Here is an 18199-nt window from a genome sequence, read left to right on the forward strand (position 1 = left end):
CTTCCTGGGGTGTCAGAGGCAAGAACCACCAACGACGAGCCTGGTATCTTTCGGGACACATCTTTGGCAGCTGAAGTAGGGGATGCTGATAAGGATAAGGAAGATAAAGGCAAACCCAGTGATTCTGCCTCTGCTTTCCCAGGGCAACAGCTACAGTCCTGCTCCCCTGGACCTGTCCAACGTCGTGCTCTCCAGAGAGCTCCAGGTCAGTGCTGATGCTTTTAGAACAGCGTAGCTTGCTTTCTAAAACCCCTCAAGGGCAGGACATATTACCCTCCAAAGAGTTAAAAAAAGAAAGGGGGGGAGTGGGGAAGGGAAGAAGGCCTAGAACATATTACCACTAAAATATCAAAATTGAAGAGGTTCACGCTGTACAGAGACCACAGGGAAAGGCTCAGCAGAATTAGCCAATCATCTAAGAAGGCAAGGCTTCACTCTACTTCCCAGGACATCATAACAGGCCATGACCTGATCAAAGGAAGAACAAACAGCAAATTACTGTAGTAAAACCCAACACAGACTAATAACAGCTGGAGAAATAACTAGTAACAAAGTTAGTTCCAGCTAGGAGGAAATCTATGAAACAACCCCTGGGTGGGGGTGCTTGCCAGGTCCCGGGAAGTCCCCCCACCTGTAAGGACATGTGCATATCCCACAGTGAATTCACTCGCATTGCCCATGATGGTGCCAACAAGCAGTCACTGCAGGATTTAGGGACGTACAACCAAGAGGGTGGAATCAAAAGCCGTGAGCTACCTCCTCCCCATTCTCCCTCCTGCACATTGGTGGCCATGGCTGGCCCAAGCCTGGGGCAGTTCCTCTTTGAAGAGTCCATCAGACCAGCCCATAATCCACCCTGCATTTCAGGGCACTGTTTTATGAGCCTTATAAAGATGAATTCTATTTGAGAAATCTTATTTACAGCACTTTTCTCCAACATGTGATTATTCTTCATTTGCTAGGCTAAAGGCTTTCAGGGATTCTAGATTTTTGCTGAACCCCCACTTCCACCTCCCTATCTCAGGTCAGGAATAAGATATGGAACTCGGGTGACAAATGAGGTGCCGCCAGAATGCAGTTTCAAATGGAAATGTGTGTTTCTCATAAAGGCATCAAGCTGCCAGAATAATAAGTTACAAGGGAAGGACAGAATTAGAAATTGTTTTCTGTGTGTATGGAAAGATATCAAACTAATGAGGTGCATAAGCACAGACTAATTAATGATGAGAGACCCTCTGCCATGAGCCCTTAGCATGTGGTGGTGTTCCGTTCCCAAGGCAGCCCAAAATAGCCTGGCAGACGTGAACCCATTTTTCTTTCTCGCTTTCTCTCTGACTGGCGTTTCCTTGGTGGGACACAGGGAATGGTGGAAGTCGTGGCTGAGAACTATCACAATATCTGGGCCAAGAAGAAGAAGCTGGAGCTGGAGAGCAAAGGTGAGCCTGGTGTACAACGTCCCCCACAGAAGGTGAGCTGTGGGGGCGTGTATGTTCTCCCAGAAGTGCAAAGGGAGAGCCAAATATTTTGTCATCTCTCACTCTACTGACCCCAGGTGGTGGCAGTCACCCTCTTTTAGTGCCATATGACACCTTGACTGCCAAAGAAAAGTTCAGAGACCGAGAGAAGGCGCAGGACCTGTTTAAATTCCTCCAGGTGAATGGCATCGTGGTCTCCAGGTGAGTCATCTTCCAGGGGGTGTTAGGGGGGCAGGGGCGGGCTTGGGGTGTGGTCTCTCCCTCTCCACGTATTTTATCACCTGCCTGCAAAGCACATCAGAGGAAGGATAGCTGTTGAGTCTTTTGAAACGAGAACATTTTTATGTTGGAGCCTGAAGCCCTCTTTTCTGACATAAACGAGACTAGTCAATATCAATTTTTAAATATCAGTTACAGCAAAGAACCATGACAAATTTGACATACATACTTTGCACATTTAACTTTAACTTAAGACGTATCAACACACATTCATTCACAAATCTTGTGCTATAGGCCCCAAGACCTTGTCTTTGTATGTTGTTTTATCAGTTGGAATTATAAACCACACCCCAAATCCATCCCCAAAGCTCTGGAATTTGGGCTTCTTTAAAGAGCAGTGAGAGTTAAGGTGCATTCCAAACAATTTAAGTGCAATATTCTTCTAGAAATTTTTTTTCCATTTCCTCCCCCGTCTTTTACAGCTGTCTCACTCATACCTAATTCAAAAACTGTGTATTTGGAACATTGCAATTGCAAAATATGCAACTTAGTTCTCATAGAATCGGCAGTTCTCTTCATACTTTTATTTTGTTGCTTTATATATTTAATTAAATTGCATAATAACGAGAGTAAGCATAACTGACATAAACAGTCTTTGAACAAAGAGAACTGATTCTTGGATGCAACTCCACTGGGAAGATTGAATGAATCATGATTTTCGAAGGCGTTTTGTCTCAAACTTAGGTTTATCATAATGTTTCATATGAGAATGGTCTTGGCTGCTTAAGTCTTGAAGATCGAAGCTGTTTTCTTGCTGGTCAAATGTGACGGTGAGCTGTGCCTCACAGGATCGTGCTCACTGAGTCCTTTGCACAATGAAAAACAAGCTCATGTTCCTATTCTGATATAGCCATTCCTCCTAAAAGAAATGTTTGCTGAGCCAGCTGCCGTTTCTTCTTTTGGTTGCCTACAGAATTTTGGCCACTGAATGGCAAAAATCCAAATAAAAATCTATACAAATATTTCTGTTGTAGCTCATATGGAAAAATAATAAAACTTATTTGCCATGTTGTCAGCAGGAAAGGTCAGGCGGCGGGAGACAGCCTCTGGGGAAGCATTTGGGAAAGATTCCCATCATCATTTTAATCCCATTCTTCACACCCAGATGAATGTGTACTGTGATTTGTTGATAAATAACTGGCTCACAGAAATGAAAAATTCCTCTTTACTGTAACTAAAAAGGAAATCATGGAAATAGGGGGGAAAAGGGAAAAGATCATTGAATTCAGCAAATATACCCTAGTAGCCATTTACCATGTGCCAGAGCCTATACACAGATGAGGCGGTGAGATCCCTGTCACCACGGAAGACTCCTGGTTCCCTGCTCCCCACACCTCAGACCTCTCCATTCTCAGCTTCCCCAGCGCTCCCTGACGGCCCATTCTTCCTGATGATCAAGCCAAAAACCTTGACTCTTCTCTTTTTCTCCAATCCAATCCTTCAAGAAATCCTGCTGTATCTACCTTTAAGATACGCAGACTCTGACCACTTCTCACCTCCTCCATGCTGTCAACTATCACTGCTGAGAGAACCTCCTATCCAGGCCCCCTGTTTCAACCCTTGCCCCCCACACTCAATTTTAAACCCAGAAACTAGAATAATTCTGTTACAGTGTAAGTCATATCACGTCATTCCTCCATTTAAAGCTTTCACTAGCTTCCCATCATAGAGCAAAAACAAAATGCTAGGATGGCCCACAGGGCCCTAATGATTTATTCCACTGCCTGCCCCACACCCCTCTGACTACCTAGTCATTTCCATCCTGTCCACAATAGCCTTGACAGATACCATCAACTCAGCATGTATGCTCCCGCCTCAGGGCGTTTGCATCACTGCTCCCTATGCCTAGAAAGCTCTTTCCCCAGATGTCCCAATGAGACCAGCACTGACTACCCTATGTGACACTACAGTGTTTGCCCCCACTTCAGGCACTCTTGGGCCCTTTCATCCATCATTTTAATTTTTCTTTTTTTCAGAAAATTATTAACTTCTAGCATCCCACATAATTTTTATTTTGTTTTATGTATTGTTTGTGTCTGTTGACAGCCAGCATGTAAGTTCCATGAGAGCAGAGATTCTTGTTTGCATCTCTGATTTATCCCCAGCTCAATATTTGTTGGATGAATGATAAAGATCTTTCTGAAAAATCTTCTCAGAAATTATTGTAGTGCAGGTCTTGGGTGCTCACAGAGGCAGGCTCTGAGTGCAAGGGGAAATCAGTCAGATGATGACTCAGGCAATAAGCCAGAATAGCCATTTTCACATTGGGAAAATAAAGTCACCACAGGTAGGACTGCTGATGCTCCAAAGTCACATGGTTATCTCTGTTCTCCCTGGGGTTTACCCATTTCCCACCTAGAGGTATGAAGGATATGGAGCTGGATGCCTCCTCCATGGAAAAGAGGTTTGCCTACAAATTTTTGAAGAAGATCCTGAAATATGTTGATTCTGCTCAAGAGTTTATTGCCCATTTGGGTACGTATCGTGAACTATCACAAAAATATGTGCTTCTCATAATAACTCATAACATCAAAAAGAATTTGATGGCCAGCTCAGTGGCACAGTGGTTAAGTTCACGTGCTCCACTTTGGCGGCCCAGGGTTCACAGCTTCGGATCCCGGGCACAAACCTACACACCACTCATCAAGCCATGCTGTGGTGGCATCCCACATACAAAATAGAAGAAGATTGGCACAGATGTTAGCTCTTCCTCAAGCAAAAAGAGGAAGATTGGCAACAGATGGTAGCACAGGGCCAATCTTCCTCACAAAAAGAAAAGAAGAAGAAAGAATTTGATACTTTATCAAGGAATGATGCTTTCATGCTTAGCTGTTCATGATTCATTTAGAGATATGGTTTTTGGGGGTAAATGGTAGCTGAGATTTTTTTTCCCCCACACTTAAAAAAATCAATTTCCTCCTTGGTTTCCTTACTGGGTTTGATTGAACCATTTGTCACTTTTCATATAACTCATCCTATTTTAATTTTTCCGTTATTTGCTTTGTGACTGTGGGCATGTGACTCAACCTCTCCAAAGCTGCTTTCTCATCCATAAAGTGGAGAAAGGATAGTGAAACTGCTTAGAGAACTGACACGAGAAATCACTCACCAGCACAATTGTGAAGTACTTTGTAAAATATAAGATATTTTGTAAAATCAGATGGCCTTTTCACGGCCTTTGGAAAAGCTGCTCTGTTTCTAAAATGCTGTGACTCTTTTTTTGTTTTCTTTAACTCTGATCAACTTAGTGTTACTTTTGCCTTTATAGAAGCCATTGTCAGCAGTGGGAAAACAGAAAAGTCGCCACATGACCAGGAGATCAAATTCTTTGCCAAAGTAAGTGACTCTCTGCACTTAACCCCATCACTTTCTTCTTAGGATCTGCACGATTCAGGGTACACGTTAAGCTGATCCAATAAAGATACCCAAAACTCCAATGGCTTCAATGAGATGGACATGTATCTCTCTGTTGTGGAACAGTCCCAAGGCAGGTGGGTGGTCTGAGGAGGTGGGCAGCCTGCTCTGCTCTACGCCGTCACCCGGGGACCCAAGCTCTGTTGATGCTCCATCATTTTCCAAGGCGTAGTCAGTATGGTCCAGACAGGCTCACCTGTACCACATGTGTGAGAAAGGGAGACGGAGAGGGGAGGAGAGGCTGTCTTTTCTTTAATATTTCTATCGTAGTGGCTACAACTTGGTCATTTTAGCCTCACCTGCCTGCAACAGAGATTGGGTAATGCATTCTCTAGCTGGGTGACCCCATGCCCAGCTAAAACATGGGGCTTTCTGTTGCTAAGAGAAAGAAGGGGAGAATGAATTTGTGTGCCAGTGAGCAGTCTCTGCCATCCAGCCCTACTCAGAGGACTAAATGTCTGTGAGGCCTTGGGGCAGACACACAATGCTCAAAGCTTGTAGTGCCAGGCAAGGCCTCAAGTGTGCCTGCTGGATGCTGTGCCCAAGAAGCCCTGTCTAAGTACAGATGTCGCACAGGACTCTCCTGAAAATGCTGACTCAAGGCTGTACTCCTATTTCTTTGGGATCTTAGTGGGTGGCCCTATCCTTTCACACATCTCCAAGGCCTCTGCTTTCAGAGCATAGAAGAGGAAAATGTATTAAAAATAGGACCAGCTTTCACAAGCTTTTTGCTCAGTGAGAAGGAACTTTTTCAAAGGAACCAAAGGAAAGGCTTTGGCTGGCCTCCTAGAAGTTAATTTCTGGTGGATTTTCCAGGTTCTTCTCCCACTGGTTGACCAGTACTTCACCAATCACCGCCTCTACTTCTTGTCCTCCCCTCTGAAGCCCCTTAGCAGCAGCGGGTATGCCTCCCATAAGGAAAAAGAAATGGTGGCCAGGTGAGTCTACAACAGAAAGAGAAGGTCACGGTGCTGATGTGATTTATATAATACCTCCACTTCCTGGGGACTAACTGGTGAATCTTTTGGAGAAATGAACTGTAGCCTGATGAGTGGTAGCTCAGAGGTCTGGGTTATCATCTTGGTTTTGAAAGTAATTTTATTCGTACTTACCTATGTATTATTTTGGCAACCAAGAGAAGTATACTGTTTGGGGGGTGTCAGTAGGGCTTGGGGAAAATGTACATACTCGGGTGAACTTCTGTCCTGAAATAACATTTAGAAAAAGGCAAAGGTAATTCTGAAGTTTGGGAAAAGCAAACCTACAACATTGAGAAGGAACAGATTAATGCTGCTTTCAATCCCATTCTCATCATGATTTTTAAGATTAAAATTTTAAAAAAGAATCAGATCTTACAAGTCCTGGTGTGGATGATCTGAGATTTGATATCTGGAGCGACATAAGTCAATTTAAATTCCTAATAGGGAAAAATTTGTCATCAAGAGCACTAGCCTCCCTTCTCATTCTACTAGGCATAACATGTGAATACCTCAACAGAGATAAGAACAAAGTACTTCATGATCAGGCTAAGAGATGGGTTCTGCCATACTTCAGGTTCTCTCTGTGTTTGATGTATGAGTGACAAAGAATGAATTAGACTTCTAAACGGCGAAGAGTTAAGGACTCTAAAGGGAGCAGTCTGTCACCTCTTTCCCTAGCATCCATTGATGGTGAATGGTGTACATCATACTTTCCAAGGGCCCAGCCATTAAATATCACCATCTTTGGGGGATATTACATCTTTGGATTTCTCTAACATCTATGAAACACAGCATGGCTAAGCAATGAGCTCAGTATTTCATATGCAAGAGTTATTGCCCACCTGTGTAAGTACCATTGTGAAACATCACGATGCCCTAAATTCTAGGAACTGCCTGTGTATTTTGGTCTCCATTTCACAGAGGAGGAAACTGAGGTTTGACCAGGTCCATTCCAGTGCCTGCAGTGACCTGGGTAGTAAGTTAAGGCAAGAAGGAAAACTCAGTCCTCTCTATCCAGGTCAAGTGCCATTTTCCCTGCACTGTGATTGCTTAATCTCATGTATTAAGGGAGGAGCTCATGCTGTCAAAATGAGATACACCTACAAAAAATAAAAATAAATTTAAAAACTTAATTATTTTGAAATGTACAGGGAAGTTTGCTTTGAAAAACTTCCACATACGAATTATTGCTAAAGCTGATCATCATTCTCAAATGAATGCGCGCGACGAGATAGTGTGTGCTTGTAGTTATAAAAAGGAAAGGTAAAGAAACAGATGCTCCCTTCGAGTCTCAAGAAGGAATGCACCCTTCTAATCCATTTTAGATGTTGGACCTCCAGAATTGTAACATACTAAATTGTATTGTTTTAAGCCCAAAAAAAAAAAAAAAATGAGATACACCCAGAATAGTTATGGACCAAAGATTTCCTAAATATTTTCAGGACGCACCAGTGTATTTTGTAGGAAGTGAGGGAAATGAGGGGCAAAGTGAGATATTCAGATAATCCAACAGAGGGAAGGTGTGTCTGTTTTCTGCATCTATTTTTCTTAGATTATTAATTCATGGAAATGTAACATTTGTTCAGCCAGGCACCATTTGTCACGGCTGGAAAACAACCTGGAGCTGATGATCAGCCTTGCAAATAGCTCTCAGAGCCATCCGTGTGCTTGCCGCCCTCCCACGGAAGCAGTTGTGTCTGCACTGAACGTGTTCACATCTCCAGAACCCTCTTGTTTGCCTCCTTCCCCCAGCCCCACCTCTTCTGCATCTGATGCCATTCACCAGTGCTTCCCAGACTCTCTCCTCTGGGATCCCTCTAATTTATCACCTCAAATCTGAGGTGGAGGGAGGTGCCTGGGGACTCCGGCCCCTCATAATCTCTGGGCTAAGGACAATGCTTCTACTTAAATCGTGGGCTCCACAGGGGACAATAAGGGACTCCTGGGAATTTCAGGCCCTGGCTTCGGCATGCCTGAGAAAGCACCTCTGCCAGCAGGGGAAACCGTGTTAGTGTTAGGATCGAAGAACCCAACCATCTGCTTTAGTTAGAAAAATGTCATTTTGTATTTAGACAGAGCATGAGTCCACTTTGAAGTATTTCACCAGAAATAACTGAGTCTATCAGCCCCTAATTCTAAAAATTAAGAGGATCATATGATTACTCTCTACTTACAGATGAGAAAGCTAATGCCCAGAACGGTAAAGTGGCTTAACCTCAACAGCCCAGCTAGTTATGGCGGAGCCACAGAATTCATCCTCCTCCAGGATGTCTCCTCCCCCAACTCCAAGAGTCCTGATCAGATACATATCTCCAAAAAACACCATGGGAAGAGAAAAGAAGCAGCAGTCCATATTTAATTTCGCGCTGGCTGGCTGCCAAATTTCTATTAATTTATTTTTAGTTCTCTTAAGCTCTAGGCCAAGGGTTCCAACTTATTTCCACCACAAAAACAAAGGACTAACCATGAGGGTCTTTGGCCATGATTTCCAGTAGATGGCCCAGAAAGGCCCAGGGCATTCATTGAAAACCATTTGCAGGTGAGCAAATTTTCATTCCTGCCAATGCCTGGGATGTCTTTCTTCTCCATTTGAGCTGTACTCTAAACAATTTCTGCCTTGTGTGAGGCAAGAAGCCCATGACTTCTAAGACCTTGGGAAGAACTGCGGCTCCATCTCACCTTAGCATCCCATGGCCTGTTCCAGGTGTTTTTATTCTACCTTCCCTCCTTCTGTTCCACCAGGAAGGACTGCTTTCTGAAGGGATTGCCAAGTTCTGTCTGGCCTAGCTGCGCCAGTGTAAATAATGTCAAGAGTTCTGAGAAATGCCCTCCCAAGAACATCAGTACCACAGGTCAAGTGATGGTCGTAGGGTCTCTATATAGGGTCCACCAGAAGCGTGTTCAGAAACATTTATGGGTTCTTTTTAACTGTACAATGCCTTCTATTAAACACTGTGGAAAGTAAAACAGTAAGACACAACAGGACCTCCAAGAGGTTCCATGGTAGAAAATATGGGTGAAAGCATGGTGTAGGGTCAAAAAGCACAAAAGCGTAGGATGTGGGCTTTCCTAGCTTCCAGGGACACAGCTAGGACAGCAATCTGGTCAGGCCTGTAGACTGGTGGGAGATGGCAAAGAAAAGCATTTCTTAAAATGTTTTTGTTCAACACAGTGTCCCCCATACCTGAATCATTACCTTCTTGCAGTTCTACCTTCTAGCCCACCTTCCAACTAAAGACTCACACCCCCAGTGAAGGCGGCAAAATCGTTTGCAATCTATTGCAACAATGGAAAAAGGGTGCTTCCTTCCAGAATCCTCATTATTCCTGAATGTCATACAAATGAATGTTTCAACACACAGTGTTCTATAGCTAGGGATGGTTTCCAACAACCGGGTCACTGCAAAGTACTGTAATGATTGCAGAAGGATTGTTTTCTGTAAGGTTGGAGCGGCCTGCAAGGTACCTTTCATGATTCTCCAAAAAGACAGCGGGACCAACACGTACTCATAGTGTGGTCCAGAGGAGCCTTTGAGAAGAACAGAGTGCATCTTCCTAGATACCATTCTATGGCCTTTGTTTTTCAGCATGGGGACCGGGGGAGGTACAAAGTAGTCCTTGAATCTCTGAGCCTTTCTCACTTGCGTTTTCTGCTTCAGCCTGTTCTGCAAACTCGCTGCTCTTGTTCGACACAGGATTTCCCTCTTTGGTAAGTGAAGAGAAGCATTGCTAAGGACTGCGCTCCTCCCTGTAATTACTCTGAACTTGGCGTTTGCCTTTATTTGTGACTCCCACAGACATCCGGAGCCTTAGGACTAAGGTGTCACCTAAATTTGCCATAGAAAATTGCTCTGAAGTGTGATAAATGACCTCTCTACCCATTTTACAGCTCAGATTTTCCACGCCAGTGAAGGTTTTAAGCTCTGCCTCTAACATCCATCATAAAGCGGATGTGTCAGGCCAGAGATAAATGCGTTGTCCCTGAACAGAGGCTTGGCACTTGGTGTGTTGCTGGTTAATTATGCTGGGCTGTGGTTTGTGCACATTGAGAAGATTGCATTTAAAAAACAGGCTTACAAATGTCCCCCTTTATCCCTTTTGCCCTCCTCCACCTCCCTTCCCCCCTGGTAACCACCAGTCTTTCTCTGTATCTATGTGTTTGTTGCTTTGGGGCTTTTTTCCTATGTTCCACATATGAGTCATACTTGTGTTTGTAAATGGAAGTTTTCTAATCCAGTCACTCCTGTATACTTGTATCTGCTGGCATTGTGCCGTGAAAAAGAACATTCCCTCCACCTTCCATACCATTGACATCTTTTTTTTTTGACTATCAAAAAAAAGACAGGCGAATGGTTTGGGAAGTCACAGGTGATATTTTTTATTCCAGGGAGCGATTCCACTACAATGGTGAGCTGTCTTCACATCTTAGCTCAGACACTTGACACAAGGTAAGTCTGCCTGGTTTTTTCCAATAGTTTCTCACAACTCCTTCTCTGACCCTCTCTCCTCACTTATTATGGTACTGCAGAGAAAACATGTCACGGTTCTGCAGGAGCTGGGGAGAGAGGCAGCCAGGGAAAAGATGGTGCTTACTCTGACATTAGCACTCTCTGTTTCTTGGTGGACGTGATGGAGAGCCATGTCATGGCATACGCTGAACACTAAACGCTGAGCATTTCATCAATTCTTGTCTCCTCTTACTAAGTTCATCTTTCAGAAGATAAAATATATAATGTGCTAAAGTGCCACTTTGTACCTCATTCTCCACAAAAAACGAAGAGCTGCCTGATGGGTGGCAAGGCCATAAGCATCCTTGGAGAAGGGAACCACAGCTCTCTGAATTCTAAGTGGCCAGGAGCAAAATGCAGGGAGATGTGACTATCAAAGGATCAGAGACACAGATAGTTTTGAGCCATGGCCTGAGGTTCTGGGAGGAAAAATGGCTGAAAGGGGAGAAGGGTGTCTTAAAATGTATCTATGTAAATTATGATCATATAAACATAAATGACTTATGAGATAAAAAAGAGAGGAATTGTGAAAAGGACAGGCAGGGAGCTTTCTTTAACACACCGCATTTAGTAGGGCCCTTGTCAAAGCTGGGAGGAGGACACACATTCCAAAACCCAATGCAGAAGAGAAATCCCCGCTTAAAAGTGTGGCCAGCAGATGAAAATCTCCTCAAAGAATGGTTACCTAAAAACAGTTAAGGCTAATTAAAGGGAAGTTTTGGGTTTTTGAGAGAAACAAACATGTTGTAGACATATGAGGACAGCACACAGTTTGCAGGATCAACCAAGACATCCCAGGAGACTGAAATCCTTAGTAATCGGGATGAGGAATCTACTCCCAGAACCATACTTTTAAAAATGCAGGTCAGTGTGTTTGATAATCATTCCTGACAAAACCTGCGACTAGAAAGTTCGGAAGAGAGCTTGAGAATATTTACAGGATCGGAGCAGGCTCCAATGATATTATTTCCTTGCTTTTATTTTTCTTGTTGGTTGGATGAATACTATCAAAAAATGCTGTAGATAAAAAGCATCTGTCCTTGTAGCAAGCCTGTCATAGTCTTGTGAATAAGATGTAGAAATATGGAAAATAATAGATGACTTGTAGGTTTTGTTACAATTCTAAGTTTTATAAAATCGTTTTGAGAGAGGGCCCCAGACACCCATAGCTCATCTCCATTCCCTCAGGTCACATTTCTGTGGCTTTTTCAGTGTCTGATTAAGCTGATGGTTTCAAAAGGGGCTGGCTGTCCCTCCTCCCTCCCTTTTTCCAAGCTATGACATCCCTGCAAGCTAATAGGAATCTAAGCTTCAGTTGACTTATTTATTTGTTCTCTCTCCCTCCCTCCCTCCCTCCCTCCCTCTCTCTCTCTCTCTCTCTCTCTCTCTCTCTCTCTCCCTCTCTCTCCCTCTCTCTCTCTGTAAGAGGTCCTACATCATAGGGAGAGCTAAAAGTTGCTTATCCCATGGTGAGCTGCAAGCAAAACTCCCTTCTCCCTCCTTTTGGTTAGATATTTACAGAAGTATGTAGCCTCCTGCACCATTGGCTAGATGGCAGGTGATCAATACCAGTTTCCTTCTGAATCGTCCTCTACATTTCCTGAAGAGTTGAGCACTGATTCCCTTAAACTGAGCACCCCGTCCAGTTGCTAGGCCCCTTGGGGGGTTGTGTGATCCAGGTTTCTTCCTGGATGCTAACTACTCTCTCCATTTCTCCTGACACAGTGTCATTGGGTGACTGGAGTGTCAAATGTCTGGCCCAGGTTGCACTGCAAGTCACCAGTTTCAAGAAGGGGGTTGACCCAAGGTTCAGATTAGACTTCTGTTTTGAACATTTTTTGCTTACAGGACTGTCATGAAGTCAGGCTCAGAGCTGGTGAAGGCCGGGTTACGAGCCTTCTTTGAAAATGCCGCAGAAGACTTAGAGAAGACCTCGGAAAACCTGAAGCTCGGGAAGTTTACCCATTCCAGAACGCAGATTAAAGGCGTTTCTCAGAATATTAACTACACCACAGTGGCTCTGCTTCCCATCCTGACGTCCATCTTTGAGCACGTTGCTCAGCATCAGTTCGGGGTGGACTTACTCTGTGAGTCAGACTGCCGTCTGTCATGGATTTATGTGGACATGGCCACAGATAGGAAGAATGTGACTCACTTATGTTGACCTTTAGGGCAGAGTAGAGAGATAATTGCTACACACTTTTTTCTTCTTAGATTTAAAAATGAAGTAATAGACTCTTGGAGGGAAGAAATCCCCAAATTTGAATATATAAATTTAATCTTTCCCACTATTATTCTGGACCAGAATTTTCCACCCACTGGGTTAGCTCTCAGCCATTGTGCTCCTACTTAATTTGAAAAGGTTATCTGAGTAATCCAGTAGGAGATAGAGGTTTGCTCCCAGGGTTTTTCAGACACCAATTTTCCTGTTAAGAAGTCCTAATTTATTCATTGGTTACCAGGAGCTAAGGAAAGATGCTAACATTTCATTATCTGTTCCTTCAGAAGACCATAGCCAGTTGGTTTTATTTTAGTCTGCATTTAGTACCATGTACAACCCTCTCATGCAAATATTCTGCCACCAGGCTTTAGTTTCACACTTTAAATGTTGGCATATGATTCAATTTAACCAGTTGTCTGATAGCTAAGACTGTGTCTTCCATGCCTCTGAACAAATGAAAATCAGTTATTTCCATGCAGTAGGAGGGAGGGGTGGGGGAACATCAAACTCATTATTTTGTGTCATGGAAACAATGCACTTCCTTGTTGAAAAGTAAAAAATTATATTAGTTCTCATTGTGTTAAATTAGTCCCAGCCTTATTATGAGTTCCAGACATTAATAGGGCCATGTAGCCTAAAGATTGAACTCTGTGAGTTGCTAAGCAGAACAATGCCCTTCCCTTAGGAAACAGGGCAAATTCATGACATGATTGAATTGCCTTTTGAAAAACATCCATCAGAGAGCTTGGGAGAGGCAGACATGAGGAATTTTGCTCTATCTCTAAAGAGGTAGGGATATTGTACATATCTTCCTAGGGAATGAATGAAAGTCTCATTCAAACTTCAAATTTCTTGCATTCTTCCTTTCAAAGGAAGGAAATATTGTCCCAGACAAAATTTGACCACAGTATCTCCCTCTTTTGGGGAAAAAAAATCCCATTGTGGAAGGACTCGGTCAAATGATTCCTTTCCCTGAGCAGCAATGAGATCCACATCATAAGCCACTCAAAGGGCCTGGGATGGTTCAGTTCCTGTCACTGTGTTCTCTCTCAGTTCAGCAACTAGCATCTGGGTAAAAAGGCACTATATTCAGTAGAGAGAGAGAGATCTTTGGATCTTGGGAGATGCCGGCACGTTTTTTCTGTTGGTGGACCCTTTCCATGGGGGGGAGGTGGAGAGCTGGGATTGCAGCACAGTGATGACAGCTCTTTTTTGTTCTTTTCAGTGGGCGACGTGCAGATTTCGTGCTACCACATACTGTGCAGCCTCTATTCCCTTGGGACAGGAAAGAACATCTATGTTGAAAGGTAAGTAGAGAACAAAAGAGGCCAACACATTTGAGCTCAGAAAAATGTTACATTCTTTAAATACGTAATAACATCTTTTCATTCCAGCAAAATCAAAATGCTCATGGGATGGTGGTTTTGGCCTAGGTTATGAAATGTGTATGGCAATAATAAGAAGTATAATGAGGCTCTTGAGATTTATGACTTCTGTGCAGATAGCTGGTGAATGTGTGTGGCTGGAGGAGCAATATAGCTGAGCTAAATCATGTGCTAGTGACCAAAACAAGTTGAAGAAATGTCTATTGCTTCATAATCACAGCTTTCAAATAGCTTCCAGAGTTCCTGTGGTTAAAACTTGCTGAGAAGCTCAAGGGACGCGAGGCAGTTGCTATTGTGTTTAATGAGTTTCTATGTGATACAGCCCTGGACCTTTAGCATGCTCGGCTGTCAGATTAGCTATAGTTTTAAACAAGTCTGCACTCTGGGAGCAGAAATGCTATTCAATAAGCTTGAATCTGAACAAGCTGATTTGGGAGGTGCTTGAGTTCAACTTTGCTCTCTAATCTTCCTGGAGCAACCGAGGCCTTTGGTGACCCCCTGCTTTTCAGCCTCAAATGTCATGTGTTTGTGTTGTTCTCTTTAAATCCACAGGGAAGATCAGGAGGATAAACACAGTATTAACCAACTCTGGAGTTAGTCTTATCCTTGAAAGATATTTTTTCCTTTTTTGCCCTTTCAAACGAGGAAACTGGAAGAAATTCGATCTGTGCTTAAAATTACTTCATCCAAACATCCCCTTGGTATCTATGCTCCCTGTGCCTCCTCGATCTATGATGCTTTTATCTAACAAACCAATGATAAATCCTTGTTTCACATCAAAACTTACATAAATTTAATTGCAATTTCTTCGCAATAAAGCAAAAAGACTTCAGCTCCTTCAAGAACTAAAGAACTAATGAAATCATATACTATTACCCAAAATATGCATTGAAGAAACATCTCTGTCTTTAGAATAACAGCTTCCAAATAGCTGCCACAGTTGAAGAAATTAGTTGAAAAACTAATGACTAATTTATTTTTATTATGATTTTAATTCCGATGGTTGCATAGCCTTCCTTATTTTACATAAAATATGGATAGTTTTGTCACTTAGAAATAGGACCTGGGCAGACCAAATAAATAAGAGAATTAATAAAATTTCTTTCACTTACTATTGAATTTCACTTAGGGAAGGTGTAGGTGTCTTTAATTCATTTCTTCCATTAAGCTTTTGTGAATATTTTCTCAATATCTTTTCTTAGTCTCTCAGTGTATAAGTGTGTATACACAGACATCTATATGTGTTTCTTTGTGCAGTTTTTTGAAAAGCTTATGCATTGTTCTCTTGGAAAAAAAAGGCAAAGAAGGGTCAACTCTGAAATGTCAGACCGGAAAAAGACTGCTCTTCATATGACTTTTTCTGCATTAATCATATATTCATTCCAGTTTTGTCGCATATCTGCTCTCCCCAGCACTGAATATTGGCGCCTGTGTTTTATACTCCATGTTGAAAGAAGTCAGGACTTGAAGAAGCACCTAGATCGAGGCTCCCCCTACTGCCTCTCTGTTAGTTAATGAAGCAACTAAGGAACTGAAGATTTAAAATCTTAGAGTTGTGATGCTGCCACTATTAATGACTTTCGTTTATTTTCTTTTGTGCTGTGAAAGTAAGACATGCTTATTAAAAAAAATCAAACTAGAGAAGTAAAGTTAAAAGTCCACTGTTTTCTTAGTACATCCTATAGTCATGGGACTTTGAGTTAGTGATTTAATGTATGTTTATCCTCTACTTCAGGGGACTTGGGTCAGCAGCTACAAAACAGGTTATTTCTCACTCTTCCACTCCACCCACCTCCAGTGGTTTCTGCAGGCTGGGAGTCAGGTCATAGTTGTGGCAGGTGGCATGTACCCTCCATCCCTGCTCTGGTCCTGTCTGCCACTCTGCAATGTGGAACCTGGGCCCCAAAGACACGTCGTTCAACAGGTCTCCTAGGGCCCGCTCATACCCTCAATCCTCCTTGTTTCAAGCAAAAACTCATATTCTGGGGTCCTCAAAATCTCCATGTTTACTTCCGGAGATTTCTACACTCTGCTCTAAGTCTGGACAGTATGTTTCAGTCTCAGCATCCTCCCTGGATTTGGTCCATATTTTGTGGTTTGAAGTTATCACACATTTTCCAATTTTAGCATAGATCCAAATTTCTTCCCAGTTTTTCCCCCAGTTCCTGTGGGTTTTAGGGAGGAAAGTACAATAAAACCCACCATTTCTCAACCACCTTTTACTGAACTTTCTTTGGCTAATGAATGTCTGTAGGTTGCAAGGGAACCGCTAAATGTTTGGTTTCCAGCTATAGCTTGAGTGTGCCTTGTGGGTAGAAAAGATTCCAGACACTCAGTGATAAGCTTAGCTGTGAGGTGCAAAAGTCACTGAGACAGAGTAGGGACCTTTCTTTTGGAATATTTTCTAATTGAGACAATACTGAGAAGGTGGAGTTTTCAGATACAAAATTTCAGAGAAGGGTAAAGGTTCTAGGCATTTAACCCTGGAGAAAACTTACATTCTTTAACATGGAGATTCTTTGATTAATTGATAGAGCATTTGCTGAGGTTGGTCAAGAAAACTAAGTTTGGAAATTGATTCCATTAAGCATTGAGTCTCCATTTTATTTCAAGGAAAACTATTTTTCCCTTCACACTTTAGAGAGATTTCTTGGTTCCTGCCCTGCCCCCTTTGATCAATTGTTTCTAATGAAACATTGCACACTTTCCCTAAACCTCTGAGATTACTAGTGTTGCTCTCTAGCACCGTGCCCTGCCCCTGCTGTCTGCCCCTCTGCTACGTGTGCCATCCTCTCCTTAGCATCCTCTGGAATATACATGAAGGAACTTTCAAAATTGCAAAGCACCAGATATGTGCAAGGCATAATTATTATTACTATGATGACTGTGTCTCAGCCTGTGCCTCTAACAATAGACATTTGAGAAGCAAGACCCCAGTCCATGGAAATAAAATTGAGAGATGGACTGAGGAAATAACAGAGACTGAAATGCAAATTGAACCCTCTTCAGTCCGTCACTATTGACCAAGTACTATTATATGCAAAATACTGTACTAGGCAGTAAGAACTGAGGTGGAGGAAAACAAAGAGTTTCCATATCCAGTGATAAACTCTTCATGTAGAGCCTTTTTGCTTTGTTGCTGTTTCCATAGCCAGTGATAAATTCTTCATGTAGAGCCTTTTTGCTTTGTTGCTGTTTCCATAGCCCTTGCTCTGTTTGTTCCACACCCACACTGCCCCCTAGGGGGCGCTAATGGCTGGGGAAGCCTTATAACAGCAGACGTTGCTCAGTCTCTCTTGGGCCTGGAGGCCAAGGTCATTCACTGTGGTTTTTCACAGCCAGGAGTGTTAATTGGCAGACTTCTGGGCTTTACTTTTACAAAACTTTTAACAGCTCAGCCAGAAGAACTGTTTATCCCTCTTGGCCGAGTGGCTAATTAGCATCATGTGTGTGCTCCAGACTAGAAAATACCCTGTTGTGAGTTTCTTGAGACTCAGATTTGTCAGTAATTAATATAGGAGAGGACAGGGACGTGCATGATCCACAAGTCAGCGCAGCACTGAAGAACTGTCTTTTGCCCCAAGGATTGCCTTTGTATCAGACTAACTTTCTAGAATTCCACTTTTGTGAGATGGTGACTTTAATTTTGGTGAGAGAAAGAGAAAAGAGAGGAATAATGAGTCAATTTATCACCAAGGCAACTCAGGACCAGCAGTTTTGTAGGTCCTTCTCCGTGGGCCAACTAAAATTTGCTCTCAGATTTGACATTACCCCTTGTCACCCCTGATTTTCACCTGGACTTTCTTTCATCAATGCTGTCCCGTGGCATTTCTTTCCCCGTCATGATTTATCTCCTTATTTCTTCCTCTTCCTCAAAAGGCAAGACTGAGGAGAGGAAATACAATATTTCTCCTCAGTGGCCACTGTGGTTGGTAAAA

General features: G+C 42.8%; 1 protein-coding gene across 8 annotated transcripts in view; it reads left to right on the forward strand.

Moving 5' to 3' along the window:
* RYR3 (ryanodine receptor 3) overlaps positions 1 to 18199 on the forward strand; it is a 484911-nt gene that overhangs the window by 390103 nt on the left and 76609 nt on the right. For all 8 annotated transcript variants that reach the window (XM_070503827.1, XM_070503874.1, XM_070503852.1 and 5 more), the window contains exons 55-64: positions 143 to 205; positions 1361 to 1436; positions 1553 to 1676; positions 4114 to 4229; positions 5023 to 5090; positions 5985 to 6106; positions 9807 to 9856; positions 10535 to 10595; positions 12504 to 12742; positions 14102 to 14183. In XM_070503827.1, the coding sequence (XP_070359928.1) occupies positions 143 to 205; positions 1361 to 1436; positions 1553 to 1676; positions 4114 to 4229; positions 5023 to 5090; positions 5985 to 6106; positions 9807 to 9856; positions 10535 to 10595; positions 12504 to 12742; positions 14102 to 14183 (1001 nt within the window). The remainder of the gene's footprint in view (positions 1 to 142; positions 206 to 1360; positions 1437 to 1552; positions 1677 to 4113; positions 4230 to 5022; positions 5091 to 5984; positions 6107 to 9806; positions 9857 to 10534; positions 10596 to 12503; positions 12743 to 14101; positions 14184 to 18199) is intronic.

The sequence above is a fragment of the Equus asinus genome, chromosome 2 (genome assembly GCF_041296235.1).
Source record: "Equus asinus isolate D_3611 breed Donkey chromosome 2, EquAss-T2T_v2, whole genome shotgun sequence".
Classification (NCBI taxonomy): Eukaryota; Metazoa; Chordata; class Mammalia; order Perissodactyla; family Equidae; genus Equus; species Equus asinus.